General features: G+C 36.5%; 1 protein-coding gene across 1 annotated transcript in view; it reads left to right on the top strand.

Annotated features, from left to right (window-relative positions):
* The window catches only part of MSH4 (mutS homolog 4), a 104,889-nt gene that overhangs the window by 10,374 nt on the left and 75,720 nt on the right, over positions 1-18,795 (top strand). Inside the window, exons 3-6 of the mRNA XM_004758171.3 lie at positions 1,275-1,435; positions 2,827-2,937; positions 12,121-12,236; positions 13,246-13,419. Of these exons, the coding sequence (XP_004758228.1) occupies positions 1,275-1,435; positions 2,827-2,937; positions 12,121-12,236; positions 13,246-13,419 (562 nt within the window). The remainder of the gene's footprint in view (positions 1-1,274; positions 1,436-2,826; positions 2,938-12,120; positions 12,237-13,245; positions 13,420-18,795) is intronic.

The following is an 18,795-nucleotide window of genomic DNA, read 5'->3' on the forward strand; positions in this document are numbered from 1 at the left end:
TAAATGGTAGCTTTATAAAGGTTTAACAATTTACCTGAATATTCATTGTTTGTAAGGCATAGATCTCAAAATCAGTAATAGTATGTAAAGGTTAGGAGCACCAGATCTGGTGTCAGGCTGCCTGTGTACAAATTCTGACTTTACTAGCTCCATCTGTGCTTTAGTGTCCTTGTGGTAAATGGAGTAAATAATGATATCTATTTGATAGAATTGTGAAAATTAAATGAGTTAATTCAAATAAAGAATTAGAACATTCTTAGCACTTTGATAAAGTATTATAATAAATATATAATACACATAATTATATATAATATAGAATAAAGTATCCAGCATTACACACATAGTTACATATAATTGGAATTTATAGTTACATAATCTTTTATTTTTTTTTCAAGATTTTATTTATTTAATATGAGAGACAGAGGCAAAGGGAGAAACAGGTTCCCTGCAGAGCAGGGAGCCAGAATTCTATCCCAGAATCCTGGAAACATCACCTGAACTAAAGACAAGACGCTTAACCCACTGAGCCACCCAAGTATCCCTATAATATTTTATTCTTTATAAAATGCATTCATATCCATAATCCCATTTGATCCTTTCATTACTAGTTATTGAGTTAGGGCAGTTATTACATTTTGTGATTTTTGATTATTTATTATGAAGTAATTTGCTCAAATTCATACAGCTTTTAGATCCTAGAGTAGGATAAATAATCTAGGTTTTCTCATTCCAAATTCAGTTTTCCTTCTTAACTTTATTCCAATGAAATGCAAAATAGGACAATGTATAATTGTATAATTTTGAAGTTAAGTTTTGGCAGAATACTTTGAGAATTAACATTGTTATTTGGTCTGGATATGAGAAGTTGTTTCCTGATGAGGAAAAAAGGGTTATTTCCTTGGATATTAAGAGCCATGTCCTGAACTTGATGCTTGAGATCTTATTAAAAAGAATGAGATCAATTGCGGAGGACCACAGGAACGGAAGGAAACTGAATGGGAAGAAATCAGAGAGGGAGACAAACCATGAGAGACCCTGGACTCTGGGAAACAAACTGAGGGTTACAGAAGGGAGGGGGGTTGGGGGGATAGGGTATAAAAGAGGGCACCTTCTTATGAGCACTGGGTGTTATATGTGACTAAAGAATTGTTGAAAACTATGTTAGAAACAAATGATGTACTATATGTTGGCTAAGTGAACGTAATAAAAAAAAGTAAGAATGAGAACACACTGTTATTAATATTTATACATTTTCTTTTAAAAAAAATTAACAGCTCCATCATCATCTGCAGTTTCAACAAACTCCCCATCAGTTGTTGCAGCTGTTGTAGAAGGTAGAGGACTTGCCAGAGGTGAAATAGGAATGGCAAGTATTGATTTAAAAAGCCCACAAATTATATTATCTCAGTTTGCAGACAACACAACATATGCAAAGGTAAGTATTTATACTCTTAAAAAATGGTTGACCTAGTGAGCACTATGTAGATTTTCAAGTCCCTGCTTTCCTAATTAGTTTACTTTTTCATGGAATAACAATTATTCACAATTGCACTAAAGTAGGCTACTCTGAATTAAAATTGTTTTACATCTGATTTTATTTTTTGAATGTATTTTGCGAAAGGGTTGTATTTGAATTTTATTTTCCAGAGTTCAGGGAAACTGGTCTTATAGGCCAGTCATAATTTGGCGTCTTCTTCCCTTCACTTCCTATCACTTATCATTAATTTGGGCCACTGGCCTGTTGTCATGAAAATTTCTGTCACTTACCAGGTAGAAGTCATCTGCTTCTAATCTCTATATTCTAAAAAGTTATTTGACTCAATTTCTATTATTAAATATGTATATGCTATGTTATTTTTAGCATTTTATTGTTTTTTTTCCTTTTCCTAATTCTTCTTTATGGTTTCTCAGTACATTGGTTTCCTTTTCCTACCTAATAATTAATTTTTTAATATAGCTATCAAACTCCATGATACTAGTACTGCGTCTCACTTTATCTCTGGGTATTTCACATTTTTATGCAATTTAAAAAAACATAGGAAAAGCTTTTTTAAAAACAAATGTTTGGCAGATTGACTAAGAATTTCTGTTTCTGGGGTACTGGGTGGCTCAGTTTAAGCGTCTGCCTTTGGCCTCAGGTCATGATCGCGGGACCCTGGGATCGAGACCCACATGGGCTCCTTGCTCCGTGGAGAGTCTGCTTCTCTTTCTCCTTCTGCTCTTTTCCCTCACTCGTGTTCTCTCTCGGATAAATAAATAAAATATTAAAAAAAAAAAAAAAGAATTTCTGTGTCTGGGATAGTTCCAAGAAATGTACCTGTATTGTGAAAAGTAAATTGTAAAATATGAGTTTCTCATCTGTGTTTCTATACTGTTCAACTTCTAAGCTTTATCAGTGTGGTCATATTGACTGAATCACCATAGTTACACTTTTGAATGTGTTTATTTATTTTATGGAGATGGATAAAATACCAAATAGAAGAATTTATTTTAAAACATCTTATTTTAAGAATATATATCTGATAAGTTCAAATTAATTTTTAAGCTTAGAGCTGTTACGAATTATTGTGAGGTAAAATATAGCCTATGTTTATGATATTTTATTTATATGATATATATGTGAGATATATTTATATATACATATAGAATATATGTTTAATATATCACTATTAGAAATATATTTTAACTGACATATATAATTTGAACAGTGTAATTTTGTGTATCTGTGAGTTATAAGTACTTATCTCTCAGAAAAATATGCCTCTTGTTTGGTTTTGGAGAATCCTAAGCTTACATTGAAGAAATTATTTATTCAAATGATTTTAGGTAATCACTAAACTCAAAATTTTATCACCTTTGGAAATAATAATGTCAAATACTGCTTGTGTTGTGGGGAATTCAACTAAGTTGTTTACTCTCATCACAGAAAATTTCAAGGTAAGTGATTTTCATTCTCAGTAGTAACATTCAAATCTTACCTTATTTAAAATCTATTCTATATTAGCTTTCTGGAGAACAATATTTTGAACAACTATATATTTACCGTAAAGTGCTCACTAAACACAAATCTGAAGCTAAAGAACAATTAGTATGTAAAATAAAAATGACAGGGCTTCCACTTATTTGATTTGGCACCCTTGATCTACCTTAAACAAAAGGGAAACTGTTAGCACTAATAAGGAGACTTCTCAGAGTATACAGGAGGCAGACCCTTAGCAAAAACAGATTTCCTTAGGTATAGCTGTGTGGAGACTAGGTTTTGTGCTACCAGACTAGTTGAAATTGAAATTTTTGTTCTAGGAGATAGCACTATCAGCAAATACTTTTTTTTTTTTTTTTTTTTTAGAGAATTTGATTTGTATTACAGAATTATCTTAGCTTCCCCTGGTAGCATGTATTCTTTACAGTTAACCTACTATTCTAAGCCTCCATATGTGGGACTGTGGCAGGTTAAGTTTTCTGGAACTTGATCTAATGAATGCTCTCTCTGCAAGCAAGAGCTTTTCCAACATGCAGTTTGCTTCTTTCCTCTAACAAATATTTTGGGCAATGGGGTCTGTAGTTCCAGACTAAGTAGGCAGCATGGCAGTTGGAATAACCACCTGAGAAGTGCAACTTATTTTCAGAATATACTATATTTTTTTATGTTGGTAGCCTTAACTTTAACACATTTGGTATCAATCTGAGATTTAGAGTCCAATGAGTTCTTTATTGTTCTTAATATATTCAGCATTTGCAATTATATAAGATTTCTTGTTGTGCTCTTAGAGATCCTGTGTAGTTCAGCTGTCTTTGATGTATTGCTAAAAATGACGCCTATTGTCAATCTGTTGTTTCTATGATACAGGTCTCTTTATCTGTTACCTCTTTTATTCATTACTTCAAACTTCTTTTCATTACCTTTATTTATGTATATTGTTTCAACTTTTGTTATTTTGCTCTGCTTAAGCATTTTAAATCTTGGGTTGTGACAGTAATTCAACTTAAAGTAGCTTAAGTTAAAAAAAAAAAAAAAAAAAGCAAGCAAGCAAGCAAACAAACGAAAAACCCAGAAATGTATTGGCTTATGTAACTGAGAAGCCAAATTGTTGGATAAATCTTACCTTACTCATTCCCACCACCATCTACCTTCTTCTTCTTTTTTTTTAATTGTAGGTTATTTCTGTGAGGCTTAAGATAATTATGATGGCTACAGATTGATATGATATCTTATCCAATTCAGAGAAAAAATGTATTCTTCCTTCCAGTTTCCATATATAAATTCCAGGGAAGGACCCCAATTGGCCCTGCTTTGTTCATATTCCTACATGTTAGACAATCACTATTTCTCAGGGTAGAAGCACTATGATTGATTAATCCCTGGTCATTTGTTTTCTGTGGGACACAGGTCTGTAATCGACAGTTATGAAAACCACATGGAGTATAAAATAGATGAGTCCTTCAAAGGCAAAAATAGCATATATTCACTACACTTGAGATGTAGGGCAGTATGGCATAGTGCTTAAGAATAGAGGAGTCAGACTGAGACTGCTTATTTCAGATCTTGACTTTAAGTGATCTTGTGCAAGTTAAGTTATTTAAGTTTTTTTCATTAGTAAAATAGGGACAATAATCTACCTCCTAGAGACTTGGTATTTTATATAATGTAATTAGCGAGATGACCTCATTGATAAGGTTACATTTGGGCAAAGTCCTAAAGAAAGTAAGAGACAGAGCCATAGAAGTATTTGGGTTAAAATATTACAAGCAGAAGGAAAAAACTAATATTATTAACATTATTCCCACACTTACAATAAAAAAAACCCTTCATTAAAAGAGAAGCACTATGGGGAGGAGTCAAGATGGCGGAGAAGTAGCAAGCTGAGACTGCTTCAGCTAGCCGGAGATCAGCTAGATAGCTTATCTAAAGATTGCAAACACCTGAAAATCCATCGGCAGATCGAAGAGAAGAAGAACAGCAATTCTGGAAACAGAAAAACAACCACTTTCTGAAAGGTAGGACCGGCGGAGAAGTGCATCCAAAGCGACGGGAAGATAGACCCCGGGGGGAGGGGCCGGCTCCCGGCAAGCAGCGGAGCAACTGTGCACAAAATCAGGACTTTTAAAAGTCTGTTCCGCTGAGGGACATCGCTCCAGAGGCTAAACCGGGGCGAAGCCCACGCGGGGTCAGCGTGGCCTCAGGTCCCGCAGGGTCACAGAAGGATCGGGGGTGTCTGAGTGTCGCAGAGCTTGCGGGTATTGGAATGGGAAAGCCGGCTACAGAGACAGAGCCGACAGTAAGCTCACAGCTCCGTGTTACCTTGAACCGGTCTCAGGCTCGGTGAGCTCGGAGCGCGGCCGGAGGTCGGGCAGACGGGAGTAACTGGGCGCTGTTCTCTGAGGGCACACTGAGGGGTGGGGCCCTGGGCTCTCGGCTCCTCCGGGCCGGAGACCAGGAGGCCGCCATTTGTATTCCTGTCCTCTGGAACTCTACGGAAAGCGCTCAGGGAACAAAAGCTCCTGAAAGCAAACCCGAGCGGATTACTCACCCCTGCCCCGGGTAAGGGCGGTGTAATTCCGCCTGGGGCAAAGGCACTTGAGAATCACTACAACAGGCCCCTCCCCCAGAAGATCAACAAGAAATCCAGCCTAGACCAAGTTCACCTACCAAGGAGTGCGGTTTCAATACCAAGGAGAGCAGCAGAATTCCAGAGGAGGAGAAAGCCAGGCACGGAACTCATGGCTTTTTTCCTGTGATTTTTTTTAGTCTTGCAGTTAATTTAATTTTTTCTTTTTCATTTTTTTTTTCTCGCCTTCGGGTAAAATTTTTTTTTAACTGTTACCTTTTTCTTTTTTAACGATTTTTTACTAGTTTATCTAATATATATATTTTTTCTTTTTTACATTTTTCTTAGGTGTTTTCTTTTTTAAAAAATTCTTTTCTTTTCTTTTTTTTTTTCTATTCTTTTTGTTTTTTTTTTCTTTCTTCCTTTTTGAACCTCTTTTTATCCCCTTTCTCCCCACTCACGATTTGGGATCTCTTCTAATTTGGTTAAAGCATATTTTCCTGGGGTTGTTGCCACCCTTTTAGTATTTTACTTGCCCCTTCATTTACTCTTATCTGGACAAAATGACAAGACGTAAAAATTCAACACAAAAAAAAGAACAAGAGGCAGTACCGAAGGCTAGGGACCTAATCAATACAGACATCGGTAATATGTCAGATCTAGAGTTCAGAATGACAATTCTCAAGGTTCTAGCCGGGCTTGAAAAAGGCATGGAAGATATTAGAGAAACCCTCTCAAGAGATATAAAAGCCCTTTCTGGAGAAATAAAAGAACTAAAATCTAACCAAGGTGAAATCAAAAAAGCTATTAATGAGGTGCAATCAAAAATGGAGGCTCTAACTGCTAGGATAAATGAGGCAGAAGAAAGAATTAGTGATATAGAAGACCAAATGATAGAGAATAAAGAAGCTGAGCAAAAGAGGGACAAACAGCTACTGGACCACGAGGGGAGAATTCGAGAGATAAGTGACACCATAAGACGAAACAACATTAGAATAATTGGGATTCCAGAAGAAGAAGAAAGTGAGAGGGGAGCAGAAGGTATACTGGAGAGAATTATTGGGGAGAATTTCCCCAATATGGCAAAGGGAACGAGCATCAAAATTCAGGAGGTTCAGTGAACGCCCCTCAAAATCAATAAGAATAGGCCCACACCCCGTCACCTAATAGTAAAATTTACAAGTCTCAATGACAAAGAGAAAATCCTGAAAGCAGCCCGGGAAAAGAAGTCTGTAACATACAATGGTAAAAATATTAGATTGGCAGCTGACTTATCCACAGAGACCTGGCAGGCCAGAAAGAGCTGGCATGATATTTTCAGAGCACTAAACGAGAAAAACATGCAGCCAAGAATACTATATCCAGCTAGGCTATCATTGAAAATAGAAGGAGAGATTAAAAGCTTCCAGGACAAACAACAACTGAAAGAATTTGCAAATACCAAACAGCTCTACAGGAAATCTTGAAAGGGGTCCTCTAAGCAAAGAGAGAGCCTACAAGTGGTAGATCAGAAAGGAACAGAGACCATATACAGTAACAGTCACCTTACAGGCAATACAATGGCACTAAATTCATATCTCTCAATAGTTACCCTGAATGTGAATGGGCTAAATGCCCCTGTCAAAAGACACAGGGTATCAGAATGGATAAAAAAAACACAACCCATCTATATGTTGCCTCCAAGAAACACATTTTAAGCCCGAAGACACCTCCAGATTTAAAGTGAGGGGGTGGAAAAGAATTTACCATGCTAATGGACATAAGAAGAAAGCAGGAGTGGCAATCCTTATATCAGATCAATTAGATTTTAAGCCAAAGACTATAATAAGAGATGAGGAAGGACACTATATCATACTCAAAGGGTCTGTCCAACAAGAAGATTTAACAATTTTAAATATCTATGCCCCCAATGTGGGAGCAGCCAACTATATAAACCAATTAATAACAAAATCAAAGAAACATATCAACAATAATACAATAATAGTAGGGGACTTTAACACTCCCCTCACTGAAATGGACAGGTCATCCAAGCAAAAGATCAGCAAGGAAATAAAGGCCTTAAACGACACACTGGACCAGATGGACATCACAGATATATTCAGAATATTTCATCCCAAAGCAACAGAATACACATTCTTCTCTAGTGCACATGGAACATTCTCCAGAATAGATCACATCCTCGGTCCTAAATCAGGACTCAACCGGTATCAAAAGATTGGGATCATTCCCTGCATATTTTCAGACCACAATGCTCTAAAGCTAGAACTCAACCACAAAAGGAAGTTTGGAACGAACCCAAATACATGGAGACTAAACAGTATCCTTCTAAAGAATGAATGGGTCAACCGGGAAATTAAAGAAGAATTGAAAAAAATCATGGAAACAAATGATAATGAAAAAATACAACAGTTCAAAATCTGTGGGACACAACAAAGGCAGTCCTGAGAGGAAAATATATAGCGGTACAAGCCTTTCTCAAGAAACAAGAAAGGTCTCAGGTACACAACCTAACCCTACACCTAAAGGAGCTGGAGAAAGAACAAGAAAGAAACCCTAAGCCCAGCAGGAGAAGAGAAATCATAAAGATCAGAGCAGAAATCAATGAAATAGAAACCAAAAAAAACAATAGAACAAATCAACGAAACTAGGAGCTGGTTCTTTGAAAGAATTAATAAAATTGATAAACCCCTGGCCAGACTTATCAAAAAGAAAAGAGAAAGGACCCAAATAAATAAAATCATGAATGAAAGAGGAGAGATCACAACTAACACCAAAGAAATACAAACTATTATAAGAACATACTATGAGCAACTCTACGGCAATAAATTTGACAATCTGGAAGAAATGGATGCATTCCTAGAAACATATAAACTACCACAACTGAACCAGGAAGAAATAGAAAGCCTGAACAGACCCATAACCAGTAAGGAGATTGAAGCAGTCATTAAAAATCTCCAAAAAAACAAAAGCCCAGGGCCAGATGGCTTCCCGGGGGAATTCTACCAAACATTTAAAGAAGAACTAATTCCTATTCTCCTGAAACTGTTCCAAAAAATAGAAATGGAAGGAAAACTTCCAAACTCATTTTATGAGGCCAGCATCACCTTGATCCCAAAACCAGACAAGGATCCCACCAAAAAAGAGAGCTATAGACCGATATCCTTGATGAACACAGATGCGAAAATACTCAACAAAATACTAGCCAATAGGATTCAACAGTACATTAAAAGGATTATTCACCACGACCAAGTGGGATTTATTCCAGGGCTGCAAGGTTGGTTCAACATCCGCAAATCAGTCAATGTGATACAACACATCAATAAAAGAAAGAACAAGAACCATATGATACTCTCAATAGATGCTGAAAAAGCATTTGACAAAGTACAACATCCCTTCCTGAACAAAACTCTTCAAAGTGTAGGGATAGAGGGCACATACCTCAATATCATCAAAGCCATCTATGAAAAACCCACCGTAAATATCATTCTCAATGGAGAAAAACTGAAAGCTTTTCCGCTAAGGTCAGGAACACGGCAGGGATGTCCATTATCACCACTGCTATTCAACATCGTACTAGAGGTCCTAGCCTCAGCAATCAGACAACAAAAGGAAATTAAAGGCATCCAAATCAGCAAAGAAGAAGTCAAATTATCACTCTTCGCAGATGATATGATACTATATGTGGAAAACCCAAAAGACTCCACTCCAAAACTGCTAGAACTTATACAGGAATTCAGTAAAGTGTCAGGATATAAAATCAATGCACAGAAATCAGTTGCATTTCTCTACACCAACAACAAGACAGAAGAAAGAGATATTAAGGAGTCAATCCCATTTACAATTGCATCCAAAACCATAAGATACCTAGGAATAAACCTAACCAAAGAGACACAGAATCTATACTCAGAAAACTATAAAGTACTCATGAAAGAAATTGAGGAAGACACAAAGAAATGGAAAAATGTTCCATGCTCCTGGATTGGAAGAATAAATATTGTGAAAATGTCTATGCTACCTAAAGCAATCTACACATTTAATGCAATTCCTATCAAAGTACCATCCATCTTTTTCAAAGAAATGGAACAAATAATGCTAAAATTTATATAGAACCAGAAAAGACCTCGAATAGCCAAAGGGATATTGAAAAAGAAAGCCAACGTTGGTGGCATCACAATTCCGGACTTCAAGCTCTATTACAAAGCTGTCATCATCAAGACAGCAAGGTACTGGCACAAAAACAGTCACATAGATCAATGGAACAGAATAGAGAGCCCAGAAATAGACCCTCAACTCTATGGTCAACTAATCTTCGACAAAGCAGGAAAGAATGTCCAATGGAAAAAAGACAGCCTCTTCAATAAATGGTGCTGGGAAAATTGGACAGCCACATGCAGAAAAATGAAATTGGACCATTTCCTTACACCACACACAAAAATAGACTCAAAATGGATGAAGGACCTCAATGTGTGAAAGGAATCCATCAAAATCCTTGAGGAGAACACGGGCAGCAACCTCTTCGACCTCTGCCGCAGCAACATCTTCCTAGGAACAACGCAAAAGGCAAGGGAAGCAAGGGAAAAAAAAAAATGAACTACTGGGATTTCATCAAGATCAAAAGCTTTTGCACAGCAAAGGAAACAGTTAACAAAATCAAAAGACAACTGACAGAATGGGAGAAGATATTTGCAAACGACATATCAGATAAAGGACTAGTGTCCAAAATCTATAAAGAACTTAGCAAACTCAACACCCAAAGAACAAATAATCCAATCAAGAAATGGGCAGAGGACATGAACAGACATTTCTGCAAAGAAGACATCCAGATGGCCAACAGACACATGAAAAAGTGCTCCATATCACTCGGCATCAGGGAAATACAAATCAAAACCACAATGAGATATCACCTCACACCAGTCAAAATGGCTAAAATCAACAAGTCAGGAAATGACAGATGCTGGCGAGGATGCGGAGAAAGGGGAACCCTCCTACACTGTTGGTGGGAATGCAAGCTGGTGCAGCCACTCTGGAAAACAGCATGGAGGTTCCTCAAAATGTTGAAAATAGAACTGCCCTATGACCCAGCAATTGCACTATTGGGTATTTACCCTAAAGATACAAACGTAGTGATCCAAAGGGGCACATGCACCCGAATGTTTATAGCAGCAATGTCCACAATAGCCAAACTATGGAAAGAACCTAGATGTCCATCAACAGATGAATGGATCAAGAAGATGTGGTATATATACACAATGGAATACTATGCAGCCATCAAAAGAAATGAAATCTTGCCATTTGCAACAACATGGATGGAACTAGAGCGTATCATGCTTAGCGAAATAAGTCAAGCAGAGAAAGACAACTATCATATGATCTCCCTGATATGAGGAAGTGGTGATGCAACATGGAGGCTTAAGTGGGTAGAAGAAGAATCAATGAAACAAGATGGGATTGGGAGGGAGACAAACGATAAGTGACTCTTAATCTCGCAGGACAAACTGAGGGTTGCCGGGGGGAGGGGGTTTGGGAGAAGGGGGTGGGATTATGGACATTGGGGAGGGTATGTGATTTGGTGAGTGCTGTGAAGTGTGTAAACCTGGTGATTCACAGACCTGTACCCCTGGGGATAAAAATATATGTGTATAAAAAATAAAAAATTAAAATAAAAAAAAAAAAAGAAAAAAAACATAGGAGAAAAAAAAAAAGAGAAGCACTATGAAATGGAAGGGTTTTGTAGCCAGAGAAGTCTAAATTCAAGTCTCAACTCTGGCATGTATCAAATGTATGATGTTAGAAAATCTACTTGACTTTTTAGAATTTTACTTGTAAGAAAATTGTAGTTAAAACAAGACATATCTTGGAATTATTGTGAAGATTAACTGAGATAACTTAAACACTCTTGGTGCATAACAAATTCCCTAACTTCTCATGAGTTGTTTTTTGCTGTCTTATAGCTCTTTCATAGTTCATTGTTACTTTTTATTATTTTTCTTGTGTATTATTTTTATTCAGAGTAGGTAAACCTTTTATTCTATAACTTCATGCTTCATACTTCCCCCTACTTTTTAAAAAAAGTTTCATTATCTCCTTTTCTTCTAAATAAATTTACCTCATGTATATAGCATCTTATAGATTTGGTAGCTAGAATTGATGTTTTCTTCCTCTGCAGCTAATACATTATAAAGATCTGCTCTATCTCAATTATGATGGAATATGTAACACTAAATATAAAAGTTGGGTGGTGGTGGAGCTGGAGAATAAAATTAGTAGAAGACAGAGACTCTCGTGTTTATTTTTTATTATTGTACCTACCACATCCAATTAAATATCATGTGACTATGGTCTAATAAGAGCTATAGACTGCCATAATTCACTTAGCAAAACAGATAATCATTCTCTTTTTCTTAAATCATTAAGCAAATATTCTATTTAACTGGAAAATAATAAATAATAAAAAATAAACTTTATACAATATAAAGCTACCTACATATGTACTTGCCTGCATGTGTTTAAGAAAGCAGTTTTGGGCAACTGCATGAAACTTAAAATTTATTTTGGAATTAAAACTTTTTTTCAGAATGTTAATTTTACTACTATCCAAAGGAAATATTTCAATGAAACAAAAGGACTAGAGTACATTGAACAGTTATGCGTAACAGAATTCAGCACTGTCCTAATGGAGGTTCAATCCAAGTAAGTTATCATTTAGGGAAAGTAATAAATCTATAGACTGACTTCCATGAGGGCAAGGTCTTTTGTCTGTTTTGTTCTCTGCTGTATCCCTAGAAAAGTGCCTGGTTTATAATACACAGTCAGTAATTACTGAAATAGTAAAACAGCTAACTGAAATTTATATACAAGGTATATTTTGCTAACTTAATTTATATAGAAATTTTCCAAATTGGTCATAATCTATTGCTGTTGTGGTTGCTGCTCACTTTACTCAAGTAGCCAGGGTAACCTAGAAATGTGAGGCACAGAGCTGTAGTCCTGTTATTTCATACATGTGCTCCTAAGGGATTCAGCTAGGACAGGGAATGATATTTTCAAAAAGGATATATTTTTTAAGATTTTATTTATTTATTTGACAGAGAGAGTGAGCATAAGCAGGGGCAGCAGTGGGCAGATGGGGAGAGAGAAGCAGGCTCCTGACTGAGCAGGGAGCCCTGCATTGGGCTCCCTGCCAGGACCCTGAGATCATGACCTGAGCCAAAGGCTGATGCTTAACAGGCTGAGCCACCCAGGCACCCTAGAAAGGATATTTTTTAGAACATACTAAATAGATACTTTCTTTGAGTTAGGTTGTACTAGTGACTAAGCTCACCAAGATCCTAACATACTTTTCTATACATAGGAACCTCCTAACTCTGTCAGACTTTTTCAACATTATTTGAATTCTTAGAATGGTACATTGACACATACCACCACTGAATATTGTTTTCCAACATGTGATTTATTAGAGTCCTTAAGTGTCAGACTTCAGAAAATTGTCTGTTCTATGAACTTTTATGGTTTAGAGGTTATTTAGCAAGTTTTCAGAAGTAAAGAGCACTGAGTGTGCTTTTTCCCTTTGAATTTAAGCAATGCTATGCAAATATTTATAATTTTCCTAATAATGAGGTGAAATAAATGTTTTCTTTTATAGCAATACTTTTTATTTATTCCAAAGATTTATAGTGATGTTTCATTGGTCACCTTTCAGGTATTACTGCCTTGCAGCTGTTGCAGCTTTATTAAAATATGTTGAATTTATTCAAAATTCAGTTTATGCACCAAAATCACTGAAGATTTGTTTCCAGGGTAGTGAACAGACAGCCATGATAGATTCATCATCAGCCCAAAACCTTGAATTACTAATTAATAATCAAGACAGTAGGTAAGATCATCCAATTTTTTTCTTAAAAAATATATCAGTATATTTTATTATGTCCTATTTTTCTATGAATAGTTACTTTACATTTCTTTAAATTGTTTGATGTATAAATAATGAATAAACATACCTTTAATTATTGTGTCATTGTTGCTGAACTGCTTAGATGTTTCACAAAAGTCAAATTTTAAAAAGATATTTGTATGAAACAAGAAAGACAAACAGTACATTTCAAAATAGACAAAGACTTGAATGGACTTTTCTGCAAAGAAGATATACAAATGGCCAATAAGCACAGTCATTATGGAAATGCAAATCAAAACTACAATTAACTACTTCACACTCATTAAGATGGTTATTATCAAGTAAATAGAAAATAACTATTGGCAAAGATATGGAGAAATTTGAACCCTGGTACATTTATCATGAGAATGTAAAATGGTACAGTCATTTTTGAAACAGAATGGTGACTCATCAAAGAAGTTAAACATAGAATTACCATATGATACATCATTCCACTTCTAGGTGTATATACTAAGAAGAAAGCAGAGACTCAAAGAGTTACTTGCATACAAGTGTTCATAGCAGCATTATTCACAATAGCCAAAAGGTGGAAATAAACCAAATGTCCATCAATGAATGACTGACTAGATAAACAAAATCAGGTATATACATGATGTACAATGAATATCATTTAGCCTTAAAAATGAATGGAATTCCAGGGGCACCTGGGTGGCTCAGTCTGTTAAGTGACTGCCTTCAGCTCAGGTCCTGATTTCATGGTCCTGGTATTGAGCCCCCGTGTTGGGCTCCCTGCTCAGCAGGGAGTCTGCTCCTTCTCCCTCTGTTGTTCCCCCTGTTTGGGCTTTCTCTCTCAAATGAATAAATAAAATCTTAAAAAAAAAATGAGTGAAATTCTGATAGATGCCACAAGATGTTTGAACCTTGAAAACATTGTACTAAGTGAAATAAACCAAACACAAAAGGAAAAATATTTTTTAATTCCACTTAGATATCTAGATTAGGCAAATTCATAGAGACAGTAGACAAAAATGATCAGGAACTTGGAATAGTAGGGAGTGAGTTGTTACCGTTTGATGGATTCAGAGTTTCTGCTTGGGATGACAAAAAAGTTCTGGAAATGGGCAGTGGCAGTGGTTGTACAATATTGTGGGTATATCTAACAGCACTGAATTATGTGCTTCAAATGATTAAAAAGGTAAAATTTATGTTATGTGTGTTTTACCACAATAAAAAGAAGATACTGTATCTAGATTACCACAAAATTAGAATAAGTATCTTTAAAAGCATCAAGTCCAGGAAATTTAAGGGGCTATGTAATTATTTGAGAAAGTAAGAATAGTTGAATCACTTGATCTATGCTATGACTAGATTGCTGGTTTTATTGGTTTCTTATTAACTTTAATTAGAGCACCAGGAATATTGATGGTAGGCATGAGAGATAAAGAGATAGGGAGAGGCGCGCACGCACACACACACACGCACACACATGCATGCACACACACAATGTTTGTAGATTTCATAGTGGGTTACTTAAAGTAGAATTAACATGTTAATAGAAAATAATCAACATGGTGGTTGTCAGGCAGAAATGCATTAATAAGGGGTCAGTTTGGGACAAAGAATTAATGAGCTATGATTTTTCTCCTTGAGGAATTAGTCTAGAGGAGAAAACACAAAGACAGTATTATTAACGTGTACTAAGTATGGTGATAAAATTTGCATAACAATGATGGGATCATAGCAGAGAGAGGGTTAAGGGTAAAAAGGAAGTAATTAGGAAAGGCTTTCTAGAGGAGATAATACCTGAGGTAAGTTTTGAAATATAAAAGTTATCCAGATGAAGTAGAAAAGGTGAAAAGTTAAGTCTTAAAAGCATTATTTCCTTTCCTTTTTTTTTTTTTTTAAAGATTTTATTTATTCACTAGAGAGGGAGAGTGAGTGAGAAAGAGAGAGAGAGCACAAGCAGGAGCCCGGGGGTTGGGAGGTGAGGGGAGAGGCAGAGGGAGCAGCACACTCCTCACTGAGTGGGGAGCCCAAAATGGGGCTCCATCCAGGGATTCCGAGCTCATGACCTGAACCGAAGGCAGACACTTAATCAACTGTTGCACCCAGGCATCCTGAAGGCATGGCTTTCTTTTCTTTTCTTTCTTTCTTTTTTTTTTTTTTCCAAGATTTTGTTTATTTATTTGAGAGAGAGAGATCACAAGTAGGCAGAGGCAGGCAGGGGAGGGGAGCAGGCTCCCTGCTGAGCAGAGACCGCCCCCCCTTGCCCCCGATGTGGGGCTTGATCCCAGGACCCTGAGACCATGACCTGAGCCAAAAGCAGAGGCTTAACCCACTGAGCCACTCATGCACCCCATGATTTTCATTATAACAGTATGATATGTGCAAGGAAACTAAAGCTATTTAGTATTATTGGTAAAGTGCAAGTTCAGAATAAGTAAGCTTGGAGTAAATAATCAGCTTCTGGTAATTAAATATAACATTAGACATCAATGAAAGGGATAAAGTGATTATGATTTTTAGTATTAAGAATATTGAAGGGAATAACAAGCATTTTAGAGAACTGAAACCTTAAGGTGCTCTGTGCAAATTTAGAGCCATAGCTGTTTCAATATCTCTGTTACTTTGTGTATTCTTATCTTGGCTTTACTTTCCATTATGTGGAATTGCCAGACATTATTTGCTGTTGCAAACTTAGAAACAAAAGCTGTCTGATTTTGTTAATCACTTATACTCTAATCATCAAGAGCAGTTTAAATCTGTCTAGGTGCTATTGATACTATTTTAGTATTATTACTGTATATAATGCTTTTAGTGATGCATCAGTATAGTGGCCTCAGTTTCTTTGCAGTTCCATTGAATGAGGATGGTCTAAAATTACAGCCTTAATTTATAGTTAATTGTGGCTTTATTCCTTTTCAGCTTAGTGAATAATATTCTTTTCTTCCTACTTAAAAAGAATTAAAATAATACTATCTGGAAAAATTACTCTTGTCATTTACTTTCTATGTTATAGTAACACAAGAGTAAGATAGAGAGTCAGCAACTAAGGCTGGTAATTACCACAAAGTGTTTTATAACTGCCTCATTTCATAGTTCATCATTATTTATTATTATCATTATTAAACATTGCTTGAGTTCCTGCTATATATTACATGATAGGATATTTGACCTCTAAGAGTTCATATTATTGTTGAAAGTGAAAATTGAGAAGTCTTTCCACAGATTTGAACCAAAGAATATCAGGTTAAAAGATGGATATTCGACCTGCTGAACTATCTGGATAGCTCTAACATTCCGTAAACTTGTCACCTACCTGTTCAGAGCAGTTTCACCCTTTGATTTCTATAGCAAGTGGCAGGTTTGGGTATGCTGCTCACTTCCTTGGTTCCTGTAGATGTCCAGTTCTCAAAAAGTAAATGCCTGTGATGACCCCACCCCCACCCCGACCAGGCTTGATTGGAGTAGTTCTCTAAAAATTTGTTTAAATTGATATACCAGGGGCTCTTGGATGACTCAGTTGGTTAAGCAACTGCCTTCAGCTCAGGTCATGATCCTGGAGTCCTGGGATCGAGCCCCACATCGGGCTTCCTACTCAGCTGGGAGTCCACTTCTCCCTCTGACCTCTCCCATCTCATGCTCTCTCTCTGTCTCATTCTCTCTCTTTCTCAAATAAATAAATGAAATCTTAAAAAAAATTGATATACCAGGGTACCTGGCTGGCTCAGTTGGTAGAGCATATGACTCTTGGTTTCAAGGCTGTGAGTTCGAGCCCCCTAAAAGTTTACTTAAAAAAAATTGAAATACCAAAAATCTGCTAGTCTGATGACTAAGTTAAGAGTCATTCTTGTTTTCTACCCCCTCGCAACCCATTTCAGTCCACTAGTAAATCCCCTGACTCAACCTTTGGAATACATACCAATTCTGGATCACATCTTACCATTTCCAAGGCTACAACCCTAACCATTACCTCCATCATTTTAGCCTGGACTACTATAATAGCCCCTAACTTGTTTCTCTGCCTTCTTTTTACCCTCCTACACTTAGTCTTTTCTTGATCCAGTGGGCAGACTGTGATCCTTTTAAACTAGAAATCAGATGTTGGAACTCTGCAGCTGAAAATCTTCCAGTGGCTCCATTACATGTAGAATAGAGTCCAGACTCTTTACCATGCCCTACAAGAACTTCTGTGTCCAGGCCTTTATCAGCTTCTTCATCTTCCTCCATTTTCTTTCACTTGCAAAGTCCCACCGACCTTGATCTTCTGTTTGGTTCTAGATCCAAAAAGCCTTCCTGGGCTTAAATTACTGTTCTACTTGCCCCCCCTCTTTTAAAAAATTTTTATTTATTTATTTGATAGAGAAATCACAAGTAGGCAAAGAGGCAGGCAGAGAGAGAGGGAAGCAGACTCCCTGTTGAGCAGAGAGCCCAATGCGGGGCTCAATCCCAGGACCCTGAGATCATGACCTGAGCTGAAGGCAGAGGCTTAATCCACTGAGCCGCCCAGGTGCCTCTATTTGGCCCCTTTTAACTACTAACTCTTTTCTTGTTATTTAATTATTAGGAAACCTTGGACGAGTTAGTTAATTTCTTTGCATTTCAGTTCCTTATAAAATGTGGTTAAATATAACATCAACTTCACACTGTGGTTATTAGAATTAAATAAATTAATAAATGTAAAGTGCCTGGAATATTGCCTGGCACATACTTAATGTTCGATATGTTACCTACTCTCAACATAGTTGCCAACATCATTTCCATCCCATCATCATCTTTGCATGGATATCTTTTGAATTCAACTACCAAATGTACATATAGGTCTCAATCAACGAGCTTAACTAAGGAAATCTCCTGGTCATTCTCTATGCAGTCCTGTTCTATTTGTTTAACACTTTCTGTACCTGAAATTATTTTCTTTCTCTTTGTTTGTAATTCTCTAACTTCTTCAATTAGAACAAAGTGACTATATTAAATATTTATTTTTTTCAGTGTGAAAGCTCTGCCCCTATAAAAGGTACATTACTGATATCTTGCTAATATTGATGGAATGCCATGGACTACAACATTTTATATTAGTCTGAATATTTTAGCTGAGCTATAAAAAAATCATTTAATACAAAACGATATTGTCTACCCTTTGTTAATTAAAGCATTGTCCATTGATAGCATACTTGGGAGCTTAATTGAAATATATATTCTTTGGCCTCATCTCAGACTTAGAGTTTCCTGTGTGATTTGTATGCACATTATAATGTTTGAGAATCACAAATGTAGATTAAAGGATTATTTAGAAAGATAAATGGTCGGGGTGCCTGGGTGACTCAGTGGGTTAAGCCTCTGCCTTCCGCTCAAGTT

This window comes from Mustela putorius, unplaced genomic scaffold (genome assembly GCF_011764305.1).
Source record: "Mustela putorius furo isolate JIRA1106 unplaced genomic scaffold, ASM1176430v1.1 tig00003853_pilon_pilon_pilon, whole genome shotgun sequence".
Classification (NCBI taxonomy): domain Eukaryota; kingdom Metazoa; phylum Chordata; class Mammalia; order Carnivora; family Mustelidae; genus Mustela; species Mustela putorius.